Source organism: Saccostrea cucullata, unplaced genomic scaffold (genome assembly GCF_032062105.1).
Source record: "Saccostrea cucullata isolate Sc308-1 unplaced genomic scaffold, CSIRO_AGI_Scuc_v1 ctg5345, whole genome shotgun sequence".
Lineage (NCBI taxonomy): Eukaryota > Metazoa > Mollusca > Bivalvia > Ostreida > Ostreidae > Saccostrea > Saccostrea cuccullata.
In genome coordinates, this window is record NW_026930482.1 from 13,572 (window position 1) to 40,438 (window position 26,867).

The 26,867-nt window shown below is 31.9% G+C and overlaps 1 protein-coding gene and 1 long non-coding RNA gene across 2 annotated transcripts; both read right to left on the reverse strand.

Annotated features, from left to right (window-relative positions):
- Positions 1-8,750: 8,750 nt before the first annotated feature.
- LOC134228745 (uncharacterized) lies at positions 8,751-21,848 on the reverse strand. Its single transcript, XM_062710443.1, has 6 exons — positions 21,784-21,848; positions 11,538-11,682; positions 9,703-9,913; positions 9,345-9,458; positions 9,084-9,204; positions 8,751-8,956 (listed from the first exon to the last, which is right to left on the reverse strand). Exons 1-6 carry the CDS (start codon positions 21,846-21,848, stop codon positions 8,782-8,784), a joined length of 831 nt encoding a protein of 276 aa, XP_062566427.1. The 3' UTR covers positions 8,751-8,781.
- A 424-nt stretch (positions 21,849-22,272) lies between these two features.
- LOC134228744 (uncharacterized) lies at positions 22,273-23,868 on the reverse strand. Its single transcript, XR_009984063.1, has 3 exons — positions 23,624-23,868; positions 23,399-23,454; positions 22,273-22,430 (listed from the first exon to the last, which is right to left on the reverse strand). It is a non-coding gene; the product is annotated as an uncharacterized LOC134228744 (long non-coding RNA).
- Positions 23,869-26,867: the final 2,999 nt, after the last annotated feature.

Sequence of the window (26,867 nt, forward strand, 5' to 3'; positions counted from 1 at the left end):
GAAAAGTCGGTTTTTTAACAAGGTCAAAAACTAGAATGGCTTTGGCTGTTGTGGAACTCTGAAATGTTTTGTTTGTCTACTCCAGAGAGACATATTCAGGACTGTAAGCGCACTTTAGAGGATTCATTTTATAGACTGCCGAAGATCACTTTTTGGGTTTATGGGCAAGGTCATTTCTATCAGACCAGTTGTTGGTAACATTAGTAGACTGATGAAAAGGAAGTGTTACGAAGTGATTGAATCCAGGTTTTCATATTTATTAAAACTGATCATGTGTGCTTTATCAATAGTTATGAATGAATAAAATGGTTCCTTATTTTTAACCCATTTGAATATGCCTATAATTCATGAACACTCTCTTGCCACGAAGCCTCATTCTCTTTCGCCCCCTCCTCCTTTTTCAAACATTTAGCGAATGTGCTTGAGTTTCATTTGGAATGATGACTTTAATAACTTTTGATAGGAATTCGAATTTCCTGTTGTTTAAAATAGAATACAAAAACTTCAATGTTAAGAGACGGAAACATAGATTGGCGTTAATACACGAAGAGTGGAAAATAAATTAAACATGGGGTTGTTTTTATTCGTCTTATACATTGGTACTAATTTGTATACTTTTGAAATGAAATGTACTGGCGAAAAAAGGTTAGTAGACCACCTTCCTTTCAAAATTAATGCTGTTTAAAAGAAAAAAATTGTTTTCCTTTGCCCTTATAAATTTCCTTTATTTTATGTTATAAGGATTAAAATGTACGTTTTTGTGTAACAGGTGTTGCATTGGGGAAATCTGGAATAATGAGTCCAAAACCTGTACTCGTAAGTGTGTAAATAGCTACAAACTATATAATATGAACATTATCTTATTACACATACTTTCAAACTCAGTGAAGGGGTGCATGCAGAATAGGGTCACAATAGAAAATTAAATTTTCACCTAGGAAAAATCTTCAAAAATCTTCTTCTCGAGAACAGCAAAACTATACTGGTATAACTTATATTGAAGTATCTCCAGGTGGTGTACTCAGGGGGGATAAGGAAGCATACAAAATATTATACCTTGACTAAAACAGTGCTACATTACGACGTCATAGTAGGCGAGATGACGTCAATTTTAGAACACAAGTTTTTTGTAATATTGGTATTTAGATTGTAATTTAACTCTAGAAAATGAATAGATACATGTAAACATTAACAAAAATAAAATTTTCTTATTTCGTTATGATGTATTCTGTCATTTTGATAAAAATCTACCACTGATGACGTCATATGTGTACATCAAGTAACTTGGGAATTGATCGGGAATTGATCATGTCGTGTAAAGAGAATTTGGCTATGACGGCATGAACAAAGATACGTAAAATGGAGTTTAAAAGTAAATATCGTGAATATTTTGTGAAATTCATATGGAGTTCAGTTAATAAAAACGGTATGCTAATTTATATTTATCGATTATATTCTCTTTCGAAGACAGCCAGGTATATATACGTATCCCGGTCGGCCTTTCCTCTATCAATTGTGACAAAAATAATGCAACAGAACAACAATAAGCTGTATATTTCAAATCATAAAATTTGTACAGATGGAAAGTTTGCATCCTAAAATACTTGGAAAGTGCTGCTAGAATCCCGAGTTAAGCATGGTTTTACGAAAAATCTCGGTTTATAGGTAAAAAATTCAAAACATCGGGTAAGGTTTCGTGCGAATGTGTGGAATAATTATTTTACTGACGGGACAGTGAGATTCTAGCAGCACTTTTTAGGCAAAATAGATGGTTTTTCAACTACATTATTTACTCAAAGAAATTATTAAACTCTGGGGTATTGTTGTTCTGGTTGCTTTTTTATTAAGGAAAATTTGGCTATAAATAGAAGTCACATGATGCCGTGGTGGTGCTGCACGTCGTTGCGTTAGATACTCTATTATCTTTATGCAATAGATAATAATACTTTACGCTTATCAGCGGTTTTGATAAATTATCAAACTAAATTTTCTTTAAAAAAGTTTGAATTTCCCGAAAAATGACTTATATGCTTCCTTAACATACCCGCGTAGACCCAAGTTTGCTCAAATCACGATCCCCGGTATAGGGCTGGGCACCATGCAATGGGCAATCCGTTGTAGCTCAATACTACCCCGGGGATATTGGTTTGAACAAACTTAAATCAACAACTGCAAATGCTTGAATTGTATATTATGAAGCATACGGCGATAACGTATAGTAATCAAGATCAAAAGTCGATAAAACAATATAAAACAGGAGCAGAGCAAACACGGACCTCCGATACATCAGAGGTGGGATTAGGTGCAATGGAGGAGTTAGCGTCCCCTACCAACAAGTCACACCCGCCGAGTGCTCCGTGTCATGATCGGGAAATAATGGAAAATATTCGTCGTCTGTAAGTGTATGCATAATGGACTAACAATTAGTTTGAAAAAGGCCAGTCAGTACATGACTCAATGATAAAGTATATCTACTGACGAGTTTATCGGATATGCCCGATGCTAATGCAATACTGGTACTTGTTTCACTGACATTTATGAACAAGTAATCCATTATTTATGATCTTAACGCTTGCATATATTGAGGTGATTTTTTATTTGTAAGTAATGAGTGACAGGTCATGTTTAAATTTTATTCGGTGTTCTTTTTTTTTTAGGAGAATTACAACTTTTTTCAAATTTTTAAATGGAATTGACTTGACGGTTGAGGATTGGTATTGTTACTACATTACTCTTACAATGCTATTTACATGTATAACATCATTTTTATCAAATTATTCAGCTTGTCCTCTGGGATATGTTGGAGAACACTGTGAACTGATCTGTGCATACCCATACTATGGTATGCGATGCGATGATATGTGTAATTGTTCTAAAAAGGAATGTAATGCACAGTTTGGATGCGGTCAATTGACAGGTAACTTTGAAGCCACACGATAACAGTATACAAGAATATTCATGTCAATGCACTCAAGCGATTTTGGTATATTTTCGTATACCATATTTTTTTTCAGTTGCTACCCATTTAAGTTCATATTATCATTTTGAAATAATCGGTCGTTAAAATATTCTATAAGTTGTGAAATTTTATGATAATTTTTTATGTTGTCATATATTCGGTGTGTATTTAAGGAATCACTGTCTAGTTTTGAGAGTATGCGAGGGAATACACAACAGTGGGAAACAGGAGATAATTAGCATAACGGGCGAAGCCCGTTATGCATAAAATTATCCCATGTTTCCCACTATTGTTGATGTCTCTGGCATACTCTCATAACTAGAAGGTGATTCCTTATATTTCCATTTCATTGTGAAATAGAATTGTAGACCTGGACATTAAAAATGTAGACTAATGAATTTAAATTACACGAGGACTTCCATGCCAATGTCAATAGTCCTCGCACACCGACGTCAAACACAAAAGCAGCCGCACGAGATTTACATGCATATTTGGCATCCTTAGCGTCAGACACAGAGACAAATGCGCACGAGATTTGCATGCGTATTAGGCCTCCTTAGCTGCTGACCTATCGACCTGCCTAATTTACATTCCGGCAGAATAATCAAGAAATAAATTCCCCCAACTTTCAAACAGTTATCACAGAAAAAAAAAATTAGAAATAGAAATATAAAGTTTTAGTTTCATCCCATAAAACAAACTCACAATTTCACTTAACGCTCTAACCTTCTGTCTTTTTTGACAATGTTACACACCCTTAAGCTTTTCCAATCGCCCTCAAATTTTCGGTCTTCCGGTCATCTGCTGAGCATTCAATAACCCAAAACCAACTCAAAATCGCTAAAACCATCTACAATGAAGTCTCTTAATCTTATAAAATAAAATTTATAACATTTTCAAAAATTTGAAAAGATGTGGCCCCAGTGTCAATTTTCTCCTGATGGATGGGGTTCACAACTGAGAAAGTAAAAATGCGTTTTCTCTTTGTTTTTCTTATTTTTCTCTAGGTATGAAGCAACCAAAGTTAGCATGCAAAAAGTATAATTATGCCTCTTTCAAAATGGTGAATTTCATGGCCTCTGGTTTAAAACAGGAATCGAATTCAATTGTTAGAAAGTTGTTGCATGACACTCAGGTAACATATAAGGCACATGGGACTCTTGTTTCAAGAAAAGAGTGATGATAGAGAAAAAAAATATGTTTTCCATTTATTCCAATATGTCTTGAATTTTCTTTAGGTGTTGATCCGGTGTTGCTATTTTCGAAAAATGGCTCCAGATCAAACAAATCCAAGTTGTAAACAATAGGGGAAGAAATCCATTACGAAAATTCTGCTGCAATAACTCTCCACATTTAGGGGAAAACATCACAATTGCTTTAAAAAAAGAGAGGAACATTATCACAATTCTTTACATATAGCTTACAACAGATCTGTTGAGTTGTATAGGAGTGTGTGGGTTGGGTTGGTTGGATGTATGGGTAATTGACCACTCAATGTGTTGATCTTCAACATAAGGAATTAATCTGGGAGGAGTAAATTACAAATATTAGCTGGTATATTCGTCTTTTACTTTTACACGTTCAATCAGTCTTCCTTTCTGTGATTAAGAAACCTTTCCTAATAGAGGTATTGCATCAGGGTTGCTTTTGTCATATCTCTTTATTCATCTGTAAGGCTTGTTAACATATATACCCCATTTTCAATTCACTAAGACACCATTCTGTTACAGAGGTAAAATGCTATACTATTCAAATTTGGTCAGTTTTAAATTAGCCAATATGTAGAAGAAGGATATGGAGATAACAAAAAGAATTCATTATCAAAGTCCATGAAACAATACAAAATATGAGCAGAGCAAACACGGACCTCCGAAACATCAGAGGTGGGATCAGGTGGCATGGAGGAGTAAGCATCCCCTGCCGACTGGTCACACCCGCCCTGTGCTCCTTGTAGAAAAAGCGAACAGGGTGGATAAAAAAGAGGAAAATAAAACAAGAAAACAATGTTTTGAGGTTGTCCGTCTGTCTTTTCAAACAGAAAAAGAAAAAAAATATTTTGAACTGTAACCTGATATATATGAATGAATCATGATTTAATGTCTTCCCATAATGACTATTCCCTCCTTTACACAGATCAAATCAAATTTAGTGAGTAAATACATGTATACATTACATTTCTCGATTTTAAAGTAAAATATGACTTTGTAGAGAATCAAAAAAGCACAGTGTTTTGATTATGTTAAAGGATATAATGAAACTGATAACTTTAGAAGAATCAGTAAATAATACAAATCATGAATAGGACATAAACATAGACACCTGGGAATATTGGAGGTGGGATCCTTTCCTGTCGACCAGTACATGTAACACCTACCGTCCTGCTCATGTGCTGATCTGGATGACGGAGTACAATGTACTTTATAGTCAAATTAATTATAAGAGTAACAATCTAAGAAATAATGCAAAATAAGGCAACTATGTTATGGTCTCTGAAGGGTTTGTATGCATTAAAGATTGCTTGGTGTATAAAACGGAGGATGGCGTCTACATAATGGAGGGTCAGAGCGTGCAAGGGGTGTAGATTCAAGTTTTTACAAATCATTACCTCCGGGCTTAGGGTTGGGCCAACAATAAACAATCAAATTTTGACATAGGAATATATAATAAAAATCTTTAAAAAATCTTCGCATGAAAAAAATGGTTAGTAATATTTATATGGTAGCATCCTGGGGTAGTGTACATTCAAGGTTGTTAAAAATTTAACTCCTGGGGAAGATTTGGGGCCACAGTGGATGATCAAAGGTTAATATACATATAGAAATATATAGAAAAAAAAACCTTTTTTATTTAACAGCAAAACGATGGTTGGTCAAATTTCTTTGAAAGATTTTATAGGTAGTGTAGTTAAATGTTGTTGAAATCATGACCCTTTGGATAAGGTGGAACCTCAATTGACAATTGCCACATTAAAATCTAAATTTATTTGAATTGTTACATTTGAACACGCAGGCAAAATTCTATTACCCTGTTGTGAGCCTCCGTTTTTCACTTTGTACATATATAACCTTTTCTAAGCCTCAGATCACTGCACCTTGAAAGTAAGTTTGAGTCCTGCGAGAGAAGGACGTCGACGGTCCTAAACTTCTCTAGATTTTGTCACGTTTTGCAATAAAATAGTCAAGGCATACTTCACCATAGTTTAGCTGTTATTGTCAATAAGTAGTGTCCTTCTTTTTTGAGATGTCCATGTACCAGACACGGCCACATCTAGAGTCTTGAGCGCAAGACGTATATCTTTGCCTTGTGTGTGTATGTGTGTGTAGGCCTACACAACAGCACATGTAGGACAGGAGGAAGGATTTCCAAACCAGTCCGGAGACCAATTGTATCCGTATTTAGGACAAGCGAACTTGTCATCGCCAAGCTCAGCTGAACACTGACAGTTATCGAGTTTATGTTGTATATTTTGGTTTATTAAATGTAATGTTTTATAATTTAAAGGAAATTTGGTTGTAAATAATCTAAAAAAAATGGCGGTTTGGATCAACATCCCATAAGCTTGGTCATAAACATGACAACAATGAAAGTTTAGCATAGGAGTACATGTAAATAGTCAAATATCTTCCTCTCAAGAACAAAAAAGCTACGATTGCTCACATTAATCATGTGAAAGCATCCACAGGTAGTGTAGATTCAAGTTGTTCAAATTGTACCCACCCCCCTTTACTTTTAGGAGTAGTTCGGGACCACTCAAGCATTAAAACTTTTTAACACTAAACTGTTTTTTTCTTTTTTTTTTCTAACCACAGTACTCAGGTGAGCGATGTGGCCCTTTGGCCTCTTGTTCTTAATTGTTTTTAAAATATACATTATGAGAAAGAAATATAAATATCAATTGCACATGATTACCATAATAACAGTTCACTGAATTTTAAACCAATAATTGAGACACCGGGTTTAAACATAAACGTCAACAAATCTAAATGCCATATGAAAAGATTATAAAAATTATGACACTTTCACCCTCATGACTGCTCAAGTTTGCAGTATCTTAATGTCAGATCTATTATAAAGTCATATCCTGGTAGTTCAGAGAAGTAACAGCAGCTGGTACTTATAATTTTTTTTTTTCGGAAATCCTTATCCTGCGCATTTAGATGTATACATATATACAGCTAAATGCTATATATATGAAAAGTCGATGTAACACAGGTGAAAATATTTATAAAGGAAAACGAAAATGCAGTTTTCAAATTTCATTTAGCACAAGCGCTTTCTGGATTTCATAATCCGTCTTCAGGTGTACATAAATTGAACTCAGTTGAATTTCAATTTATGTACACCTGAAGACGGATTATGAAATCCAGAAAGCGCTTGTGCTAAATGAAATTTGGCAACTGCATTTTCTTTTTCCTTTATAATTATATATATATATATATATATATATATATATATATATATATATATATATATATATATATATATATATATATGTCTGACAATTAGCGAACCAAAAATCGTTGCGTAAGCAATATGAGTCTTTCAAGCAGCCCTGGATTATGAAAAAAACTGGCCATTAAAAACCTTGTAATTTCAAACTATTTGTCAGTAACGTGCCTTGGTTTAAAGACTTATCGTGTTCAGAGCATGTAGAATCAGTTAGAGACGTAAATACCATATGCTTTTGATGTCAGAATACTTCTCTACTGCTGCATAAACAAGGAAAGTTGTCGTCAAAAAAAAAAGAAAAAAAAAAAATCCTGTTTTTTATTGGATAGATAATCTGTATTACGTGTTTTCTTCTCACATGATAATTTGTCACTTATTCCAAATTTTTGGCTTAGTGAATGTCTGAATATCGAACCTTCTCAGTGTTGATTAAAAATGCAGTATTTATTTCTCGGAACCTTGATGACTATATATCTATTCAAAATGACATTTTCTCTCTATAATCAATGCATTTTGACGTCATAAAATGTGTCATTATAACCTATCTTGGAAATTCCTTTAAAACGGCCAAAGATTAAAGTATATTTTTCGTAAAACGAGGAACAGAACCTCTAATCTAAATATTCAAATACATCATGTGAGGTGTGTTTTTGAAGATCATAAAAAAGTTAAATTGTTGGATTGAGGACTTAGCTTATTTCTTTGCTGAAGGTGGGTCGAATACATCTGTTTTCTGTTAAAAGATTAGCAACACTGCATTTTAAAAACAGTTTTCAAATGATTGGATTCTCAAAAAAATGTTATAGAAAGTGAACATATTAAATATTTATTTTATCTTGAAATATGAATGGGACAGAGGGTGATAGATTACCACATAGAAAGAAATGGACATTTAATGCAGGAAATGAACTAAGCTCTTTTATGTAGTGTTTGTTACTTTTATTACATATTTTTCTCATGTAGATCCAGTCCATGATAAGGTTAGATAGTTTGATATAAAATTTAAGCATATCGTTGAGAGAGCTACATGTACTGTAATATATTTGTAAACTTTTAGAAACAAACTCATGCTACTTGGTTTTTCACTTTTTACTTATGAATCTAAAAAAAACAAGTTTACAGCTGGTTGTCACACACTAGCGTAAGAAAAATTTAACAGTATTTCTTTTTTCTGAGGATCAGGAGATAAGAATTAAATTAAAAATTTAATTATGAGACTTTAACTTAGACACAAGGTCCCTGTAATTATGTTCCTTGAAAACATGAAAATGTACATGTCCTTGTATCGGTGCAGATTTAAAAAAATCGTTTTTGTATTTTCACATTTTGATTTGAACATCAATACAGAAAAGATATTTAAACAGCATGATTATTCAAGCTTTCAAAGTCATAACTTCGTCTGTTTCAAAAGAAGTAGAACTGATATCGCAAAATGTACAGTTTACTTTCTTTCTAATAACGATAAAAAAAATCAGTATTATCATAGTAAGAATTACAACTAATGGTGCTGAGATAAGGACTGGAAAAAAATCTTCCTCGGATCGCACACTGAAAATGAAAGAAAAAATTTCACTAAAAAAAATTCAATTCAGTTTGAAAATGATAGGATATCTATTTGATAAATGAATAAATAGATAATAAAATGTAAAAATATGTCACCGAATTGCACACTCACCTATTATCCAAAGAACTATTTTTCGTAGGATTAGTCGTTGGTAAAATATTTAAAAAATTAGATGGTGGATATGAAGAAGTAGATGCCGAAAAGTCCTTAACATTGGCATAGCATTCCTCGTCTAAAAAGAGAAACATACAACTTTATTCCAGCTGTAAGTACGCCAGGGCAGTACAAATAAAACAACAAATATAACTTAAAAATCATATTTTCATTATGATACTTTGCTAAAAGTTAAAGAAATAATATATATTTCCTTACACTTATATGCATCTGTCGAAATATACCTAAATGGACATTTTGAGCAGGCTGCTTGACTTGAATAATGCTCTTGAATAAATTCGCCTCCAGAATTAAATTCTACACATGCATAACCTGCAATTTCAAATTTACAAAAATTAATGTAGAAACAGATACACTGTAAAAAAAAATGCAGTCTCTATTTAATTGTTTTTCTACCTTTACCGAATATTACCCAGAGGGAAAAAATATCTATAGTTGAGATATTTGTTTGTTTTCTTTTTGTTTGTATTTGTTTTTTTAGATTTCCATTTATCAGTCAGAATTTCATTGCCTTCTTAAGATTCATTTTTTTTCCACAGAAATCTTTTTTTCTTACCTACAATTTTTGTTACAACTGCACAGACCTCAACTGATTGATTGCCGTATTCATTTAAAACACAATGGTATCGAAAGTCTTCAGCCTCTGTACAGTTCTGTTGTAAGGATTTACATCCTAGAATATCCTCCCTTCTTTCAAACGCATGCTTGTCTTTTGGACAAAACCCTCCAAGAATGACTGTTTCAAGTGACGCCTCACAAGAGATTCTCTGTTAAACAGGTTTATATTTAAAGAAGCGTGTTTTATACCAAATATAAAAACGAATGTAAATAATAAATTTTTTGAAGATCAAAATATATAAATTTGACTTGCTGTATAGTATAAACTGAACCAAACCTCTAAGTGTTCACCGAATATTTTTTAAAAGAAAAAATGCATACAATAAATAATTTCTTTAATCTATGGTTAATGAGGCATATTTAAGTTCAATGTTACGTAAATTTCATGGTAGTATCTGGTTAGAATATTAAGCAAAGTGTCAAGGAGATGATTTACCCTCAAAATGAAAATTCACACAGAAAAACCCTCTATGGAGTAAAACCACCCCTCGCTTTAATTACTACTAGACAATCTTTACTGTTGAATACCATGTACCCCTAAATAGGAGATTGACCCATCTGCATCACACTTACTGCATAGATCAACCGTTGAAATTGTTTGGAAGGGGAGGGGCTTTGACATTCTTTATAAAAATCCCAAATGTGTTCAAAGGATTCGGATCTGGGAATTTGACAGTCTATCATCCCACCGATGCCTCTTGCTCATTATTTTCAGGTGTTTATCATGTAAGTGCACCGCTTTAAGGATGATTCAGACTGCCTGAACTGATATTAGACTGTCACTAGCACCGATTTCGTATCATTTTCATACGAAATAATTGTTTGTTTTCATGTTTCTAAGATTATTTCGGGACAATTCATCAGTCATTTAACCTGGTGCGATGCGAAATTTTGACCTCAAGGGGAAGATCAAGGTCACATCCGGTTAAGTTAAATTTTGTCCAAACATTTCAAATTGTGATAAATTGGCGATGAAAAATGACGGACAGCCTATAGAAAAATGTGTTTAAATGGGTTTTGAAACCAGTTGTTAATTTTTAAAAGTAATATCAAGGACAATTAAACATTAAATAAAGTGAGTAAAACGTTGTGCAACACAAGGATGGTCCAGAAATCAACATTCCAACGCCTCTCCCTTCTATCTCAATGGTCATTTTGCCAATGTTCTATGTTTTTTTTTATTGAAACCAGTTTTTAAAATTTTATAATGGTCACAAAAAGATGCTGACTACACAAAACACATGCCACAAAGCACGGTTTTATTGATTTTAAACTTCGTCATCGGTTTTGATCGGTGATATTTTATTTTCTTTCTACAATTGTTCAGAGGACTCATTTGTTGTAATAATTTGAAAATATCATACCATTCTATTAAGCAGTTTTTTTAAATAAATGCATTTATTAAAGTGAACACCTAGAAGTCTTGTTAAGTGTATTTGTGAACTCAAAATGATGTAGAATATTATTAACGTTCAAATTGATATATTTTTTTCAAAAACCTGCAGGAGAGAGAGGATAAACGTTGGTGACGGATCCATTCTGCCTGAAAAAACCTTATCATATCAAAACCTTGTCAAAACCTTCTAGTATGAAAATAGATATTCATTACAATTATTTTTTTTAAAAAGGCATTATCATTGAAATACCTTTTTATTTGTTAGTCTGAGGGTCTAAATAAATTTAATTTTTTTCTCAAAGAAAAAATATTACATCATCACTAACTTTCTTTTATAGCCATTGGATCCGTCACTGTGAAACAAAAGTTATACATACATTTTCTCTTTTTGCTCTCCCAGCATTTGCAAGTACTATGAGTAGTACTGACAAGAGCAGCAGGATGAAGAGAGACACACACCCCTGGCGCAGATTCTGTGTTTTTGGCTGACATGCCTTCATCAGAAGGGTAACGACTATGAGACTGCCAAGAGAAAAACAGTTTTAAAAGAAAATTATATACACGTAACTTTTCTGAAATTCTGGAATAGTTTTATCATATAAATATATAGGTAATCATAAATTACAGAGCTCACTTCGACGAATGTTGTCTTTGATTAAGGCAAATTTTTATAGTAAACTAATAAATAAATCGAGCACTGTACATCCAAAGATGGAACATTTCCGCAATTTGGATCTGATAGGGATCATATTTATTGGATTTTAAACTTATCGAAAAGTTTAAAATCATCACTCATTCACAAAATGTTATTCAAATCCAGTATCTGAAGCAAGTTTATAGCAGTCATCCATTTTTGCATCATTCGTGAAAATTTGAAATCTGAGTAATTTATGACAAACACCCAAAATTTAAACTTCCATCAAAATTAACTAGAAAGGCATTCATTTCGATTTTTTTTATTTTTAAACTGAACCAAAAAAAAAAAAAAACAAAAAAAAAAAACAAAACAAACAAACAAACAAAAGCAAACACACGAACAGCTAATGATCGACTGTATTTCAAGTTCGAACAGCTAATGATCGACTGTATTTCAAGTTCCATTTTTATATTTAAAAAACATTTCTTCGATGACAACGTAGTTTTATTTTTATACCAATCTGACATGTTAAGTTTTGAAACTCTTCCATCTCCGGTGGAATACCCATATTGCTGACTTGTTTATAGGGAACCATATGTATTTTATATTAAAACGAATCGTGATATTTGATGAAAATAAAACTAATTAGTTCAATTAAAAGATAATAAATCATATCCATTTTTTTATTTGAGATTATAAATTTCGACCTTGTTCATTTACTTTTCCTAACTTAATCATTTGGATAATTTAAGTTAAAGAAGTGATGTACGCGCAGGCAGTGTGAGAGGAGTAAACATTTCTTTCCCTAGAGTAAGGTTCCGTTCATTGTAACTATAGCAATTCAAAACAATTTTAGTGTATAAATTAGAATCTATTCTATAATGAAGCATTTGAAAATCAAATTACTAAATTGAGACTTAAAAACTTCCTTTTGTTGCTAGTTATAGAATCATTTGGCATCTTGCCTGCAAAATTATTCCGCGGCACCTAGGTTTCCTATCGTTTCCTATATGTTAATTTTGCACTACGTTATACATCTCTCAGAGTAATGCTACTAGTAAATTTACGACAAAAAATTGTGATTGTTATGTTACAAACTATCCATGCCATGAAAGTTATAAAGTTTTGTCAACTTACCAACTTGCAAGCATATTATTTTCAAGTGCACAAAACCAGAACTTAAAGGATCGGTGAAAAAACAGATTACTTTTTTTTCGATGTTACAACGTAAATAAAAAGGCTTCCAAAAGGAGCTTTATTATTTTCTTTTTTAATTTTGGATCGAGTAAAAAACCTTGTACTGTATTAAAAATTGCAATTTAACAAATAATAATAATAAATATTTTTTTTAATCTAACTCAAGTTCTTTCAATGAGTTACTTCTTTTTGAAATATATAATATTTATAACCTTTTTGTAGCCCACAAGTATATACTTTGTCTTCTTTTAAAGATAAGTTAACTTTCATTGAATTTATTTCAGTTTTGGTTTTGTTCATTTGATGATGACATGACATAAACTTCTACTTCTAACATGAACACCTGTAGCAAAGTTCTCTGCGCATGTTTCCTGAGGACATTAGGAATGCAACAAAATTATAAAATACGATGATTGGTTAAAATGGATATAGATTAAATACCCAACACGTGATTCCTGAAAACATGTTTCTATATTGCATTGTTAAAATTCTTGTCCTTACTCCTAGTAAAAATGGAATACTGAGATACTGTAGACGTACTTATTTCCGCATGATATTATTTTACACTATGTTGAAAGTTGTCACAAGTTGTCCGTGGAAATTTATCCCATCGTATTCAAAACATATGTAAGGATTATAGTGAAAGTCTAAGAAATATTTGTAATGTTTTACCCGTGGATTGAAAAAGAATAGAAATTCCACAGAATTATTACCCCGTGGAAAATAGTACGTCTACAGTATTCTGAACAGGTTAACTGGGTTGAATGGAGACACCACTCAGTGTTTTATTAAGATTGTCAATGTATAGAGAAAGGAAGGACAAATATTGTTTAAAGGGTAACTTGCACAGTTTTTAGTGAATAGATACATTCATCACGTATTGATCTAATCCTACTAACTTTATTCATAATTGAATATTGTTTAAATTAAAGTATTGATCTCTAAAGCTAAATTTTGCAATTATAATGGCCTACCCTTTATACATATCTTTTATGCACTACGTACAATAATTGAGATCTTAAATTAAATGTTGCAATCATAACCTGCCTATAATATAGTATCTTGTCATGTTCTTTATTCTGCTGAACAACTCAGGGACCTTATTTAGTAAGAGTGTCAATGCTGAATTTATTTCTTTATTCTTTGCATGCTGACTAGAATGTCTCTTTTCCTAACCGATTTAATGTTAGTTATCCATATCCTGATACCCTTCTTATATTAATCTTATCTTTTTCTGTGTGAAATCTATATCAGTGCTACAAAGGGGTATAATGCTAGCAGAATTTAAGAAAAAATGCCTACGGGCCTAATAATTAAGTAACATGAGTATCATACAAAAATTGAATTGGTTCGTATTTTTAACCAGACGCCATGAAATTCACTATTTTTGAAGAGGAAAGTGTCATCAGAGTCATCATAACAGTATACTTAGAATATATGGCATGCTTATTTTGTTTACATTATATCCAGAGAAAGACCAGAAGGAAAAGGGAACAAGAGGCTCAAGGGCCTCAAAGTTCACCATGGTATTATACAATACTGTAAATGATCTATATATTAAATAATTTTACCCAAGAATTTCAAAAATCTTGTAAAAATAGTCATTGCTTATTGGATCATATTTGGTTTTTAAAAGTATTACGAGGTGACAATAAATCCCATATACAACTAGAAAAAACATTGTGTATAATAAACACTGTATAACGATATGGTTTTGTCACTATTCTAGTGCTACAAGTCAAATATACAATGTGACTATTTGCCACGTGTCACTAGTTCAATAATTCACCCTGGCTTTCTGGTATTCTTCTGTTTAAAATAATAAACTATAAGTCTAGTCTTTATTAAGTATAAATCAACTATACATGTAGCTACTGTAGTCATTTGTCAACCATGACAACTATCTCAGAGAAAACATACTGTGTATAATTACAACTACATTTATATAAACAATCTCTAATTCAATTTTTTATAATGCTTTCGATAAAAAAATCCGATTTTTAGCCTGCTTTGCTAATTAAAACCAAACATTCATTGTTTTATATATATATATATATATATATATATATTCATGTATATTACATTCTTTCTTGTATTCTCATTCAATCAAACAACATGTTAATTAAAGACAGTATATATAGGGAGTTTCTGATTAACAACATTTTGCAATGTGGAGTAACTCTCATTTGCTTAACTTATCACATGTGTGTTTATTGTTTGACTGTTTAATACCCTGAAGTAAAGAAAATGCACAATATCTTATAATTATATTTCAAACAATTACGTAGATATTATTGCATTTAGTTTGCTTAATTCTCAGGGGCAGAGGAGAGGATTTTCAAAGCATTAGGAGTTTTCCTATAATCAATGTTTAAAGTTCCACCCATGCGCAAGAACAAGCCCAGGAATCATGGAATTTTTAACCATTAAAGATGCATCTTTTTCTCATCAAGAGTGTGCCTATTTCCAAATGTACTAAAAATTGCAAATTTAAAATCACATGGTTTCAACGACCACAAGAATAAGGAAGGAGGGCGTTCTAGAACACATTTTGCAATTTTTTATTGTGAATACGATGCGACTTTTTAGAAGTACACCACAATACAGCTGTGGACAGGATATTGCCCATTTAAAAACTAATTAACATGATGTCTCTTTTGATTTCCTTTAAATCTCACGTCAATGAACAATTATCTTTTTCTCGCATTTTTGCAAAACTTTAATCGATTCACTTATTTTTAAATGGATTATTTAAAGAATTTGAAAGAAGTTCATGCTTTGATTTTTGATCTGCATAATATAAGCCTATGTCTGGTGATAATGTATGTTGCCCAGAACGGGTGTGCAGAAAAAGAATGTGTGCTCGAACTTATTATTATTTAGTAATATTCTTAATTATAAAATATTCACTCTACTACACTATGTGTATCCCACATTTTGACAGAAATTCTAGATTTTTTAATTGTCAGCAAAATTCACAATACTTTAATATTGAACAGTTAAAACAGAAAGCTCTGACGTGTAAATGTTTTTTTTTCTTCATAAAGATTTCTGTATGATACACTGTATTTTACTCAACAGTGATGTTGATATCGCTATAAATTGTCAACTTTTACATCATAAATCACACTTTGTGCAAAATATGAAGAGATATTCTTCTAGCAGTTACATGTGCATATATCTGTATGTTCTCTTCCCTTTCGTATTTTTTTTTCTAATTTACAAAATACTCTATAATAAACCAGGTTAATATTCTTTAATTCATAGATAAACAAATTATGTAAAATAATTTTACAGCCAAAAGATGTAAATTAAAATATTTAAAATGAAATATGAAACCAAGTGCAAGTTGCTAGATATTCTGGAAATTGTCTCAGTGAAATATTTAAACAATTTAAACCCTCCGACCTCTGTTACTCGTGCAGATCCATTCAGCTTTCAATCGATAAAACGTACGCTGACCTACTTAATTAAGACTGTATTTTGGTATTTGAATAGGGAGATAACTATGCACAATTTTTTTTTCGCTATGACGGACAGTATTAAACCCTTGATTCGAAAATCTACGAAGTCTTTTGTATACGTTTATGTACATTAACTATGTTCTGAAGTCTTTTGTATACTTTCTTGTATGTTCTTTTTTTTTTTTTTTTTTTTTTTTTTTTTTTAAGTGTATTTTTAATGCATGCATGAATTCTTAAACCAAATACTATTTTAGTCCTATTACGGATATCAAATAGCAGTCACCCATGCCCGACTTTTATAAATATGAAAGTTTTTTTTTCATCTTTCATTTAATTTTATTTATCTATTCTTCTTTACGATCATACTTTTCTTGATCGATAGAGAATTAAAATAAGCAGCGTTTTTAAGACGCAGACATGGTCACCAAGTATCATTTTTGCCATACTAGCTAGAAACGGAAAAACTAGCCTTTAAAAATACAGGTCTATTTACCAAAAGATAGGTAAGGAGTTGATCGTTACGTTGTGGATTTGAATCCAGTGTGGGACGTGGATCCGTCACCGGTCCTTCGAATGAGACCGTATATACAAGGTCCCTGTCGTAGTAGGTGCTGGTATGAAACTCACTACTCAATGACCGTAAGTGCCTAGCATAGAACATAATTTGCAGCTCTTCACTGCCAAATGATTAGACACTTTCTAGTTAATCAACATACAAACAAGCACAAAAAAGGGATCGAGCTTTCATTCAACCCAAACTGTATTGATATAAAGTTTATTTCATAAAAATATGCTGTCATATTATGCCTTTTGAATTTATAATTATGTATATAGATCAATAAAGATCTGCATGTTTTTTCGCTCTAAAATATATTTGGGAGGAGAAGGTATGATGCATTGACCTGAACTCTGGAAACATTTTATGAAAATATATCACAGTTAACATTAAAGAAAAAATCTTGAGGTTAAGATATTGTTTCAACGTTTTCCCCTGTTTTGAACAAAATCATTTGGATATACTATACATACGTGGAACAAATGGCTTCACTCTAAAATCTTATATAAATGTAAAGTATATGTATTCAGAACAATCATATCTAAGTTTATGTACCCTACAGCATTAGTTTTGATGGAAAATTCACATTGCATTGTAATTTTCTTTCATCATTATTTGCTTATAATATATTTTTGTATGAAATATTCATGTCGAATAAGACCTTTGAACGCTTTAAACATCATAATAGGTAAAAAATGAAATGAAATGAAGATGCCAAGTAATGCCAGTAAATGTGTATCTAAAAGAAATTCCACTTATTGTTTTTTTTTTTTTCAAATCATATATGCAAACAAAGATTTTGATCATAAATGTGAATTTTGCAAATTCAACAATGCGCAAGATAAATAACAAAAACATCAATTCTTTAATTTTTGATACTGCCCTTAAGGGACTGGACTCTTGCTGACTTCCTCAATGGTATTCGATAACTGTTTTCTAATATAAAATGTAATATATTCATATTTCGTTATTTTGTCGTCCTTATTATGCATTGATTTCTTGGTGAATTTATCCCAAAATTAATTATTCATAGTTCCGAAATAGACGTATCTCATGTAAATAAAATGTAAACTGTCATCTAGAGCAGTTAATTTCCGTTTGGGAATTTATTCCAAAAAATAAAAATACACAGTTTGAAAGAAAACTTATGAAGTCCAGAATAATGTTTCCACCTCTGTCGAAGTACATGTACAAGCCCAAGCAGCAATTTTGGAAATATTCCTGTCACGCTGGAAAAAAACAAAACATTACTTTGTTTTCGAAAGCATTTCTGAATCATTTGAATTGTTATGTTGTGATTTTAGTATCTGTTTGCTGATGTTTTGTCCCCTTTTTTGTCTCACAAAGGATCCCATATGCATAGAATACTCCTAATATGGCGAGCTTTCTTATTTTGGCATTGTTTAGTGCTTATTGAACTTTAAGTAAAGACCTAATGAAAAAAAAGCAATAATATAAATTCACTTACCTTTGATCCTCCAAATGTAATAACGGACTCATCATGCCGTATGCCTTTCGCATATTTCGTTATAACCAAATAATTACATTAGTTGTGTTTTTCTACTAAACCAACTGTAAAATTGATTTGAATATCATTTTGTATACTCACACGTAGATATATACATGGACAAATGTGCGTCACAATAAAAGTACAGCGGCGTGAATACAAAGTAAAAATATAAGTATATAGGACAGTGAGATATTCAAATATTGAGTATATTTTTGGTGCAAACATGTCAAGTATAAGGAATGCTTTTGAGTTTAGTGTGAACTATTGGTGTGTAAATCACACAGTCTTGCGCGTAGGTTTATTTTACATGAAGCGCTAGCTCACACAAAACTTAAAATCATTCCGTAAATATAAAACGACAACAGGATATCTAGAAACGTTAGAAGTCTTTTTTTTCTTTTGAGAATTAAACAATCACAGGGGTTCCTCATGTCGAATTATTGCGTGCTTTTCTTCACAGGAGAACCACTTTGATTGTGTCATGTTAAAATAAGATTTTTCTAAACATAAAAATATGATGCTCTGCCTTGCCTTATAGTCTACAGACATCAGTGTTTTACTTCTAGTGCATTGTTGATCAACAGTTGCCCTGCTTCAAGGTTTTTTCAAAATGGTGATTTTTGAGGTTGTTGTGCTTTTCTTCTGTTTCTCATTTGTATGATATTCATGTGTACTTGAGCTTAAGGTGACTACGTGCTTACGATATATTATTATACACCGTGCTTAATCTATGCTTAATTCAAACTTCACCTCTTATACAATCATTCATCTTGTTGAACATCGTATACTGCTTACTTTCTTTTAAATCATTGCTCATTTAATGTTTAAGTTAAAAAAAAATAATGATTAATATTTAAGTTGTGTCACAGGGTTCTCCATCAACTGTTTTACTTGTTGGTCCCGACACGGTAAAATTTTATCCGACACCGTAGTTATTCAACATTTTATGCTTGAGACACAGTAAAATTTTGAGGCACATTTAAAGATGGGTTTAAATCAGATAATTGAAACGTATGAATTGCGTGTGTCCGTCCGTCTAGAAGTCCATGTGTCTAGCTGTCCGTTCGTCTATTCGTTCCTTTGTCTGTCAGACTTTCCCACCTGATTTCCACATTTCTTTTCTAAACACTTGCAGATATGTATTGAGCTGATTTTGAATATTAAGTTGTATCTTTATGAAATACCGATCATATTTGCATTCGCAGTACTGCGTATCCAAAACCAAAAATACAATCGTAAACTAAATTAACTTGAATATATAAATCTGGTAAAAAAATCAAATTGTTTACTGTAGAAAATCAAAATCCCAATGTTTTCACTGTAGCGAATCAGAGTTTATATGTTAGTAGTACAACGCAGTACAGTTAAGGTACGCAATGGAAATATCGACTAAATTTTGTATTTAAAACTGTATTCATAATCGGGATGGCGATTATGTTTTAGTACATTATTTATATCGGATAATTGTAACTATGATTAATAACTACATATCGAGGACGATTTATTTTATATTTCGACTAGTCACGTGATGCGGCCGTCATGCGATTTTAGCACATTGACTTGAAGTATTGATGTAACATATAAATATCACTATTGCAAGGGCATAACCAAGTTAAATTTCCAAGTTTAGTATATAATTATTTTCAACACGCATTGTAGTTTCTAAAAAGTGCTGCGAGCCTGTCTAAATTCTGCAATTTCATTGTTAACATTATACTTGTATAACAGAATGCTATATTTTTTGCTGGTCAGCGGCATGAAATAATGATATAATTAAATTGTTTTTAAGATTTCATCAGGATCACAGCACTTTTCAGATACCTTAGTAGTTCTTTAGTTGAAATGTAAAAGCTTACTTTGATCCATAGAGTGTATGCCCTTGCACTGGATTGATTTGTTAAGATCCCCACATTACCCTCCGATATTCTTGCATACAAATATACGGCAGTGTCAATTAAATACGTAATGTACAGAAAATATATTAATAAAATAGTGAAGAAGATATTAAATTCAAGTTATTAGCCCGTAGAATATCTGTTAATAATATTTTATTTAATTGGAGAATACATATTTTGTTGAGAAAATATTACTTGATCTGTCTCTCACTGAATACAAACTACATCACGTTGTAAGAAATGACGCCATACTCGTAGTGACAAGTGTATTGCGATCAGTGACTTGTTTATAACTTGTTATGTGGGATTTAACTAACGACAAAACAACACGCTGTAGTAAGTTAAGTTTTTTATGCAGTTTGATGATTTCTTACTGGTTAAATTAGCAGATAAACTCATTTTGTGGTATATGAAAGAAATGTTGTATGACGTATATTGTGTATGATGTCATAGTCAAATTTTCCCGTACAAATTAGGCTCCGCTCCCTTTTTTGTAACCTAAACTGTGCTGAGAATGAAAAAAACTAACTGAAAATAATAGACGGGTACAAATTGATACATTTTTAATACCATTTTGTTTTATTATTATTTTTTTTTTTGGTCAGGATGACTTTTATACTGATAGAAATAAAATTGCACGGTATCTTGTAATTTCTAAAAAGCTTTAGTTTGCTTCTTCAAACAAAGTTCCACTCTTTTGAAGATAAGTTATATGTCTTTAGCTCCGGTTAAAATGTTTCATCTTATACAAAGTATTAAATGCATTTTTAAAACATGTCTCTCGATTTTGAAAAAAAAACAGAAGAACTTTTCTTGCTAAGGAAAATATTCTATGATCATATTTGAAAATTGTAAGGATCTATCATGTATGCCCTTGTGAAATGCCGAATCAATATGCATCTCAATATAAAACATGCGAATTCTGTACATAAAACACCGAATAATTGATCCGATTTATATTTTCTGAATACTTATTAGATAATCGTCCTAAACAAAGTTTTACAAAATTTTCAGTTTCCTTTCTAGAATCTTTAAATTATACTAAAAATATTAATAATATGTGTGTTATACTTTTATGAAATCCCTTTATCTGCCGATTACTCCACATGAAATACGTATTTTTTTATCAAAATGACGTAATGTCGACAACTTCACTGCGATCAGTAATTTTTTATGTATATATATTAAGCTGTATAAGATTCAACCTGCTACGAAAATTGATGCATTGGTAAGATTTGATGCTGTTTATTATGAGTAAATAATTTAAAATTTTGCGTTTTTCCAATAATTGCAAAAATAAAATGTTAATTACCACAAAGAACCTAACACTCACATTCATATCTTCTAACAGAGGTGCTCCATACCTGATCTGCACAACATCTTTGTCTTTTTCTGTGAGGTCAAATTCATTAAAGAAGAAAGCTGTCATTATTGCAGAAATTTTCAGAAAAAATGGAAAGAAATTACAAGATATATTTCAAAAGTATTAAACTGAAACAAAATGCAAAAAATAATATGAAAAAATTGACTATGTGTATTATCGACAAAAATGTTTATTTTGCAGTATTTAAAGTACTTACAATGCTTCTGTAATCATGGAATCAGTTGTACTTTCATTAGTTTGTATCTCCGATGTCTTTCCCGAATCTTGTGCTACAGCTTCAGTGAATAAATGAGTAAAACATATATCTAGAGACATACAAACTATCAATCAAGAAATCTTGAAGCATTCATTAGGGTTGTAATAACTGAAAATTATTATAAAGTACTATACATTCAGTTTAACTAATAACTGTATTTAAATGTACAGGTAAAGTCAATACTATATATAATTTTAAGTTCAAGCCAGCACACGGAAAATAAAAATGCTGACATGTACCTGTGTCTTGACAGCCATTTGCAGCATTACAGTTGCTTTCAGCACAATCGCACACATTTGTACAATGTAGGCCGTAATATGGATATTCACATGATTCCCCACAATCGATTCCAATATATCCTGCAGCACAATCTAAATATTTTAAATGTAAATGTTAGTTATTTGTTTCATCACAAAGAAGTCTGAGAATTTTTCCTTGTCAAAAATTGCTAAGCGCCCATAATAATGCGGCTTTATCCCGACATTATAAAAACAGATAAAGGTGAAGGGAACAAACAGAAATGTATCTCGAGAAATCCAGGCAATATTAACTCTTTGTGACGAGGACATGAACACGGATCCTGAAAATTCCAACAGAGGGATCATGTGCCTCGGTCTTAGTAAGCGTTTCCTGTCGACCCTTGACCCCCAATATGAAACCTACCTGTTAATCGAGTAAACGGAAAAACCCATCTTTAAACTCAGTATGAATACAATAGTCTACCAATATACTACCTAATGACACATATGAAGACGTAACCACTTGCCCGTGGTCAGCTGACACTTACAGATATTGAGCAGTAAAATGTCTCTTTTAATGCCAGCACCTACTGCGACAAAGGACCTTAGTTTATAACTGAAGAACCAATCTCAACGTCCTACAGTAGGAGTCGAACCCGAGATTATAAAGCAGATATACATAGCAATTTCAAATAGATATATATATGCATCAATAAAAGAATATGAGTTTTTTTGTGTTGTCTTATCTTACAGCTTTCGAATGATAACGTCAAAGTGTCCAAAACAATGTTACGTCTCCTCTTTGCTACAAAAGAAACGTCGATATGTCCAACGTAAATTTGGAATTTCATTGATGCATACATCAATTCTTTGATGTTTTCTTTATCCCTCCATACGCAGTTCAGGACTCAATCTTCCACATACATGGGGCCCTCTGAAGATTTTTTAGTTGTGAACATCGAACGTTTGACATATTCACTATTTCTTAACAAATATTTATAAAAATGTACTTAACGAAAAAAAACTGAATTGTTCATGAAGTTAACATTTGACAGGAAATTTTAACTCACGTAATGAACAGATGACTTATGAAAACTGACCAGTACATTTCTGTAGTTGATCGTTCCAGGAGGTACCTGAACAACAACCATGGTTCCTACGGAAGAAAAACATTATTATCTTATTTAAATGTTCGGAACATTCTTTAATGTTTGAGCTTTTAAATCAGCTTAAAAAATAAAAAGACATTTCTTAAAATAATCAAATTAATTTATTGATTGAAAAAAAAATCGACAACTAAAAATTTAAATGCATGGCGAACGTACCTATTATCACGGCAAGGACCATCCTGCATATGATATAAAGGAAAAAGACCTAAAATTGACACAGTGAAGAGAAATAACATATCCAACGTTTTAGTTTGGAACATTTAGTCCTACAAAATGTTAAGTTCACTTTATTTAGAAGGAAGGATGTCACTCAATATTTAGACTTGTAATCATGTTGGTTTATACATGACTTGTAATCGTATATTCATTTCCTTTGTGCTCCAGACAAAAATGTAAAAGTATGAAAACCCACATGCAATCCACTTTATGAACATAACTATATCAAAATGATATATAACAAATAGAATTCTTCCGGAATTCTCAAGTATACACTTAGAGCTTATAGAAAATAGCCGTAAATTAAGATTGCAGTTCTAAAAAAAAAGATCTGAACTTGATTAAATTTAATTTAAAGTATAAATTTAATCAAGTACATGACGGTTCCAGACCACAAGAATAGCTGATATATTATGTCATCAATTACGCCATATATTATGTAATCACTATTTACATATTAATCATGTTCATAATTCGGTTTAATTCTGTTGTGAATTTTTGATATAGATAATAAGTTGTTTATTACATTGTAATAATTTTATGGATTTCTTGATCAATTATTACATAATTAATTACAACTATATTTTTATATTCAAAGTCATATTAGTTACAAAGTGCAACATACCTTAATGTCTTGTTTTTTATGAGAATGGAGAGTGAAGGCGGATTCTTGAAATTCTGCGATAGTATAATAACTGAAAGTTGGGTTCTAGACAATACACGAAAATGTTAATGAACAAGAAGTTCCACAAAATAGTACATGTAATTATGTCAAAATGAATTTGCATTGGCAATCGGGGTCAAGTACAAAATAAGACGAAAATAGTCCCATCCACGTAATCTGCAGTAAATCAGTTTTGTTATTATTTTTGTAGGACCATAAATAGTCACGTTTAAATATATCAGCTATATTCTAATATGAATATATATACAAAACGTTAAATGCAAATTACTTTTTAATGAATATTAACAAACACTTTATTGAAATGTTTTAGTATAATAAAAAACAAAGGATGCATGTAAAATAACAATACAATATTTATTAAACTTCTAAAGAACAATTTACAGGTCAACAGACTGACAAGTCGACAGGTTGACAGGTCGAGAGGGTGACAAGTTGACAGATTGACAGGTCTACAGGTTAACAGGTCAACAATTTTAATTAAGAACAACAATTTGACGGGCTTGACAGGTAGACAAGTCGACAGGTCGACAGGTAGGCAGGTTGCCTTTTAAGTTAAATTTACATTCTCATTTCATATGCGAAATGTCAATAGTTTGATGTAAACATCTCCATTTGACAATCCAAACATATGCCGATAAATAAATTCATCTAAAATAGCTTCAATTTTGTCATGAAAACAAATTATCTGAACAATCTGTGTATAATGCTGACTCATTTTACTGTAAATGAGCTAAATATACAAATTGTCAACACGTCTTATTGTCAACTCAAAATACATCTGAATAATGTTGTCAATGTGTCAACCAGATATAAAAGCACATTTATTAACAAATTTACTTTCAAACTTCACAGTAGTATTGATGTCAACCTGTCCACCTGTCAGGTTGTTATCTATAGTAAAAGAGAACGAAAGGATATCAAATGAATATGAAAATAAAGAACCATAATCACCCTTTACAGGTTACATTTCCTCCACATGAAACAATGTACTAAAGGAATTATATTAGTTAACATATAGGCACGAGAACAATATGTTCCAGGAGATACAAAAACATGTTTAAGTGTCAGGCATTTTTTTTTTCTAGCACATCATTCAGACAGAAAATTTCCCTCATTTGTAATCAGTGCAAGCATTGAGTATGATGCCTACAAAAAAAAAAAAAAAAAAAAAAAGGAACTAGTGCTAATTGTAACGGGGACCGTTACAGATGTTCCCCCAAACGCTCCCCAACTCCCTTTTGGTGCCATATTCCCTATAAGCATCATTAAATAAGACAAACTCTATGCATTTGAGACTTTAACAACGTTTACCCAGAAGTGTACCAATTTCATTCAAATTTTAGCATTGCACGCGTGCGCATGTGAATGCACGTGCGTAATGACTATATAATCTTGTCTTCACAACCTATAGATTTTAATATAATAAATATCAAAGTATTTAATCCAAAAGTATTTAAAAATACGCTAATTCAAATGTATTTTAGTTTTACTCATTTCACGTGCACACACATGCTCAAATGAGCATGGCGACCATATCTTCTTGTAGAAGTCCGTTATATGCATGGTGACCATGTCTTCTTGTATCCATGTTCCAAATCCCATCCTGTTTGGTTGAAAACCAAGGGAGTTATAGCTGTTCAAAGTTTCAGCCAATCAGATTGCAGTGCACGTGTATGCACGCGTTTTCATGATAATTGTATATATCTTATTGTAGGATATCCTAATACATGCCTATATTTATTTAAAATTTCAAAGGATTTCGTCAAAAAACAAGAAAGATATGGAGACTTTAGTTTCAGCCAATCAGAGCGAAGCGCACGTGCATGCGCGTGAGATCTTGCTTTTTTGACCATGTCATCTTGTCTATGCTTCTAATATATACTTCTAATATGAGTTTTCAAAGCATTTCATTAATAATTTAAATAGTTACGTATGTATCAACTATATTGGACATTTCTCGTGTTGCACGTGCGAGCTCTAGCAAGCACACGTGCATGCACATGCTTTCATGATATTTTTTTTATTACGGGCTGTAGATCTCCCTAATGTATGACTATGTTCAAAATTTCAAATGATTTTATCAAAAATCAAGAAAGATATATAGACTTTAGTTTCAGCCAATCAGAGCGAAGCGCACGTGCTTGCACGTGCGATCTTGCTATTTTGACCATGTCATCTTGTGCATACTACTCATATATCCTTACATTATGAGTTTCAAAACATTTCGTCTAAAAGTAGAAAAGTTACGGTTATATCCATTATATATTGGTCATTTCAAGTTTTGCACGTGCGCGCTCTTGCAAGCACGTGCGCGCAAAATGACCTTGATTCCGCAAATCTACATAACATGCCTACTTACCCTAAAAAGGTTTCCCCTTAATCGGATGTGTACTTTACAAGATCATTCGCAGGACAAAATTTTCCCGAGAAGAAAAATAATAACTAGTGCTAATTGTAACGGGGACCGTTACAGATGTCCCAAACGCTCCCCCAAATCCC

Excerpts from the sequence above, each read along its gene's own strand:
- LOC134228745 (XM_062710443.1), bottom strand. The coding sequence starts at position 21,848 with ATGACAGCTTTCTTCTTTAATGAATTTGACCTCACAGAAAAAGACAAA. Across the intron at positions 9,914-11,537 it reads GGAGAGCAAAAAGAGAAAAT|AGAATCTCTTGTGAGGCGTC; the intron begins GTATGTATAACT and ends CCTGTTTAACAG. Across the intron at positions 8,957-9,083 it reads AATAGTTCTTTGGATAATAG|TGTGCGATCCGAGGAAGATT; the intron begins GTGAGTGTGCAA and ends TTTCATTTTCAG.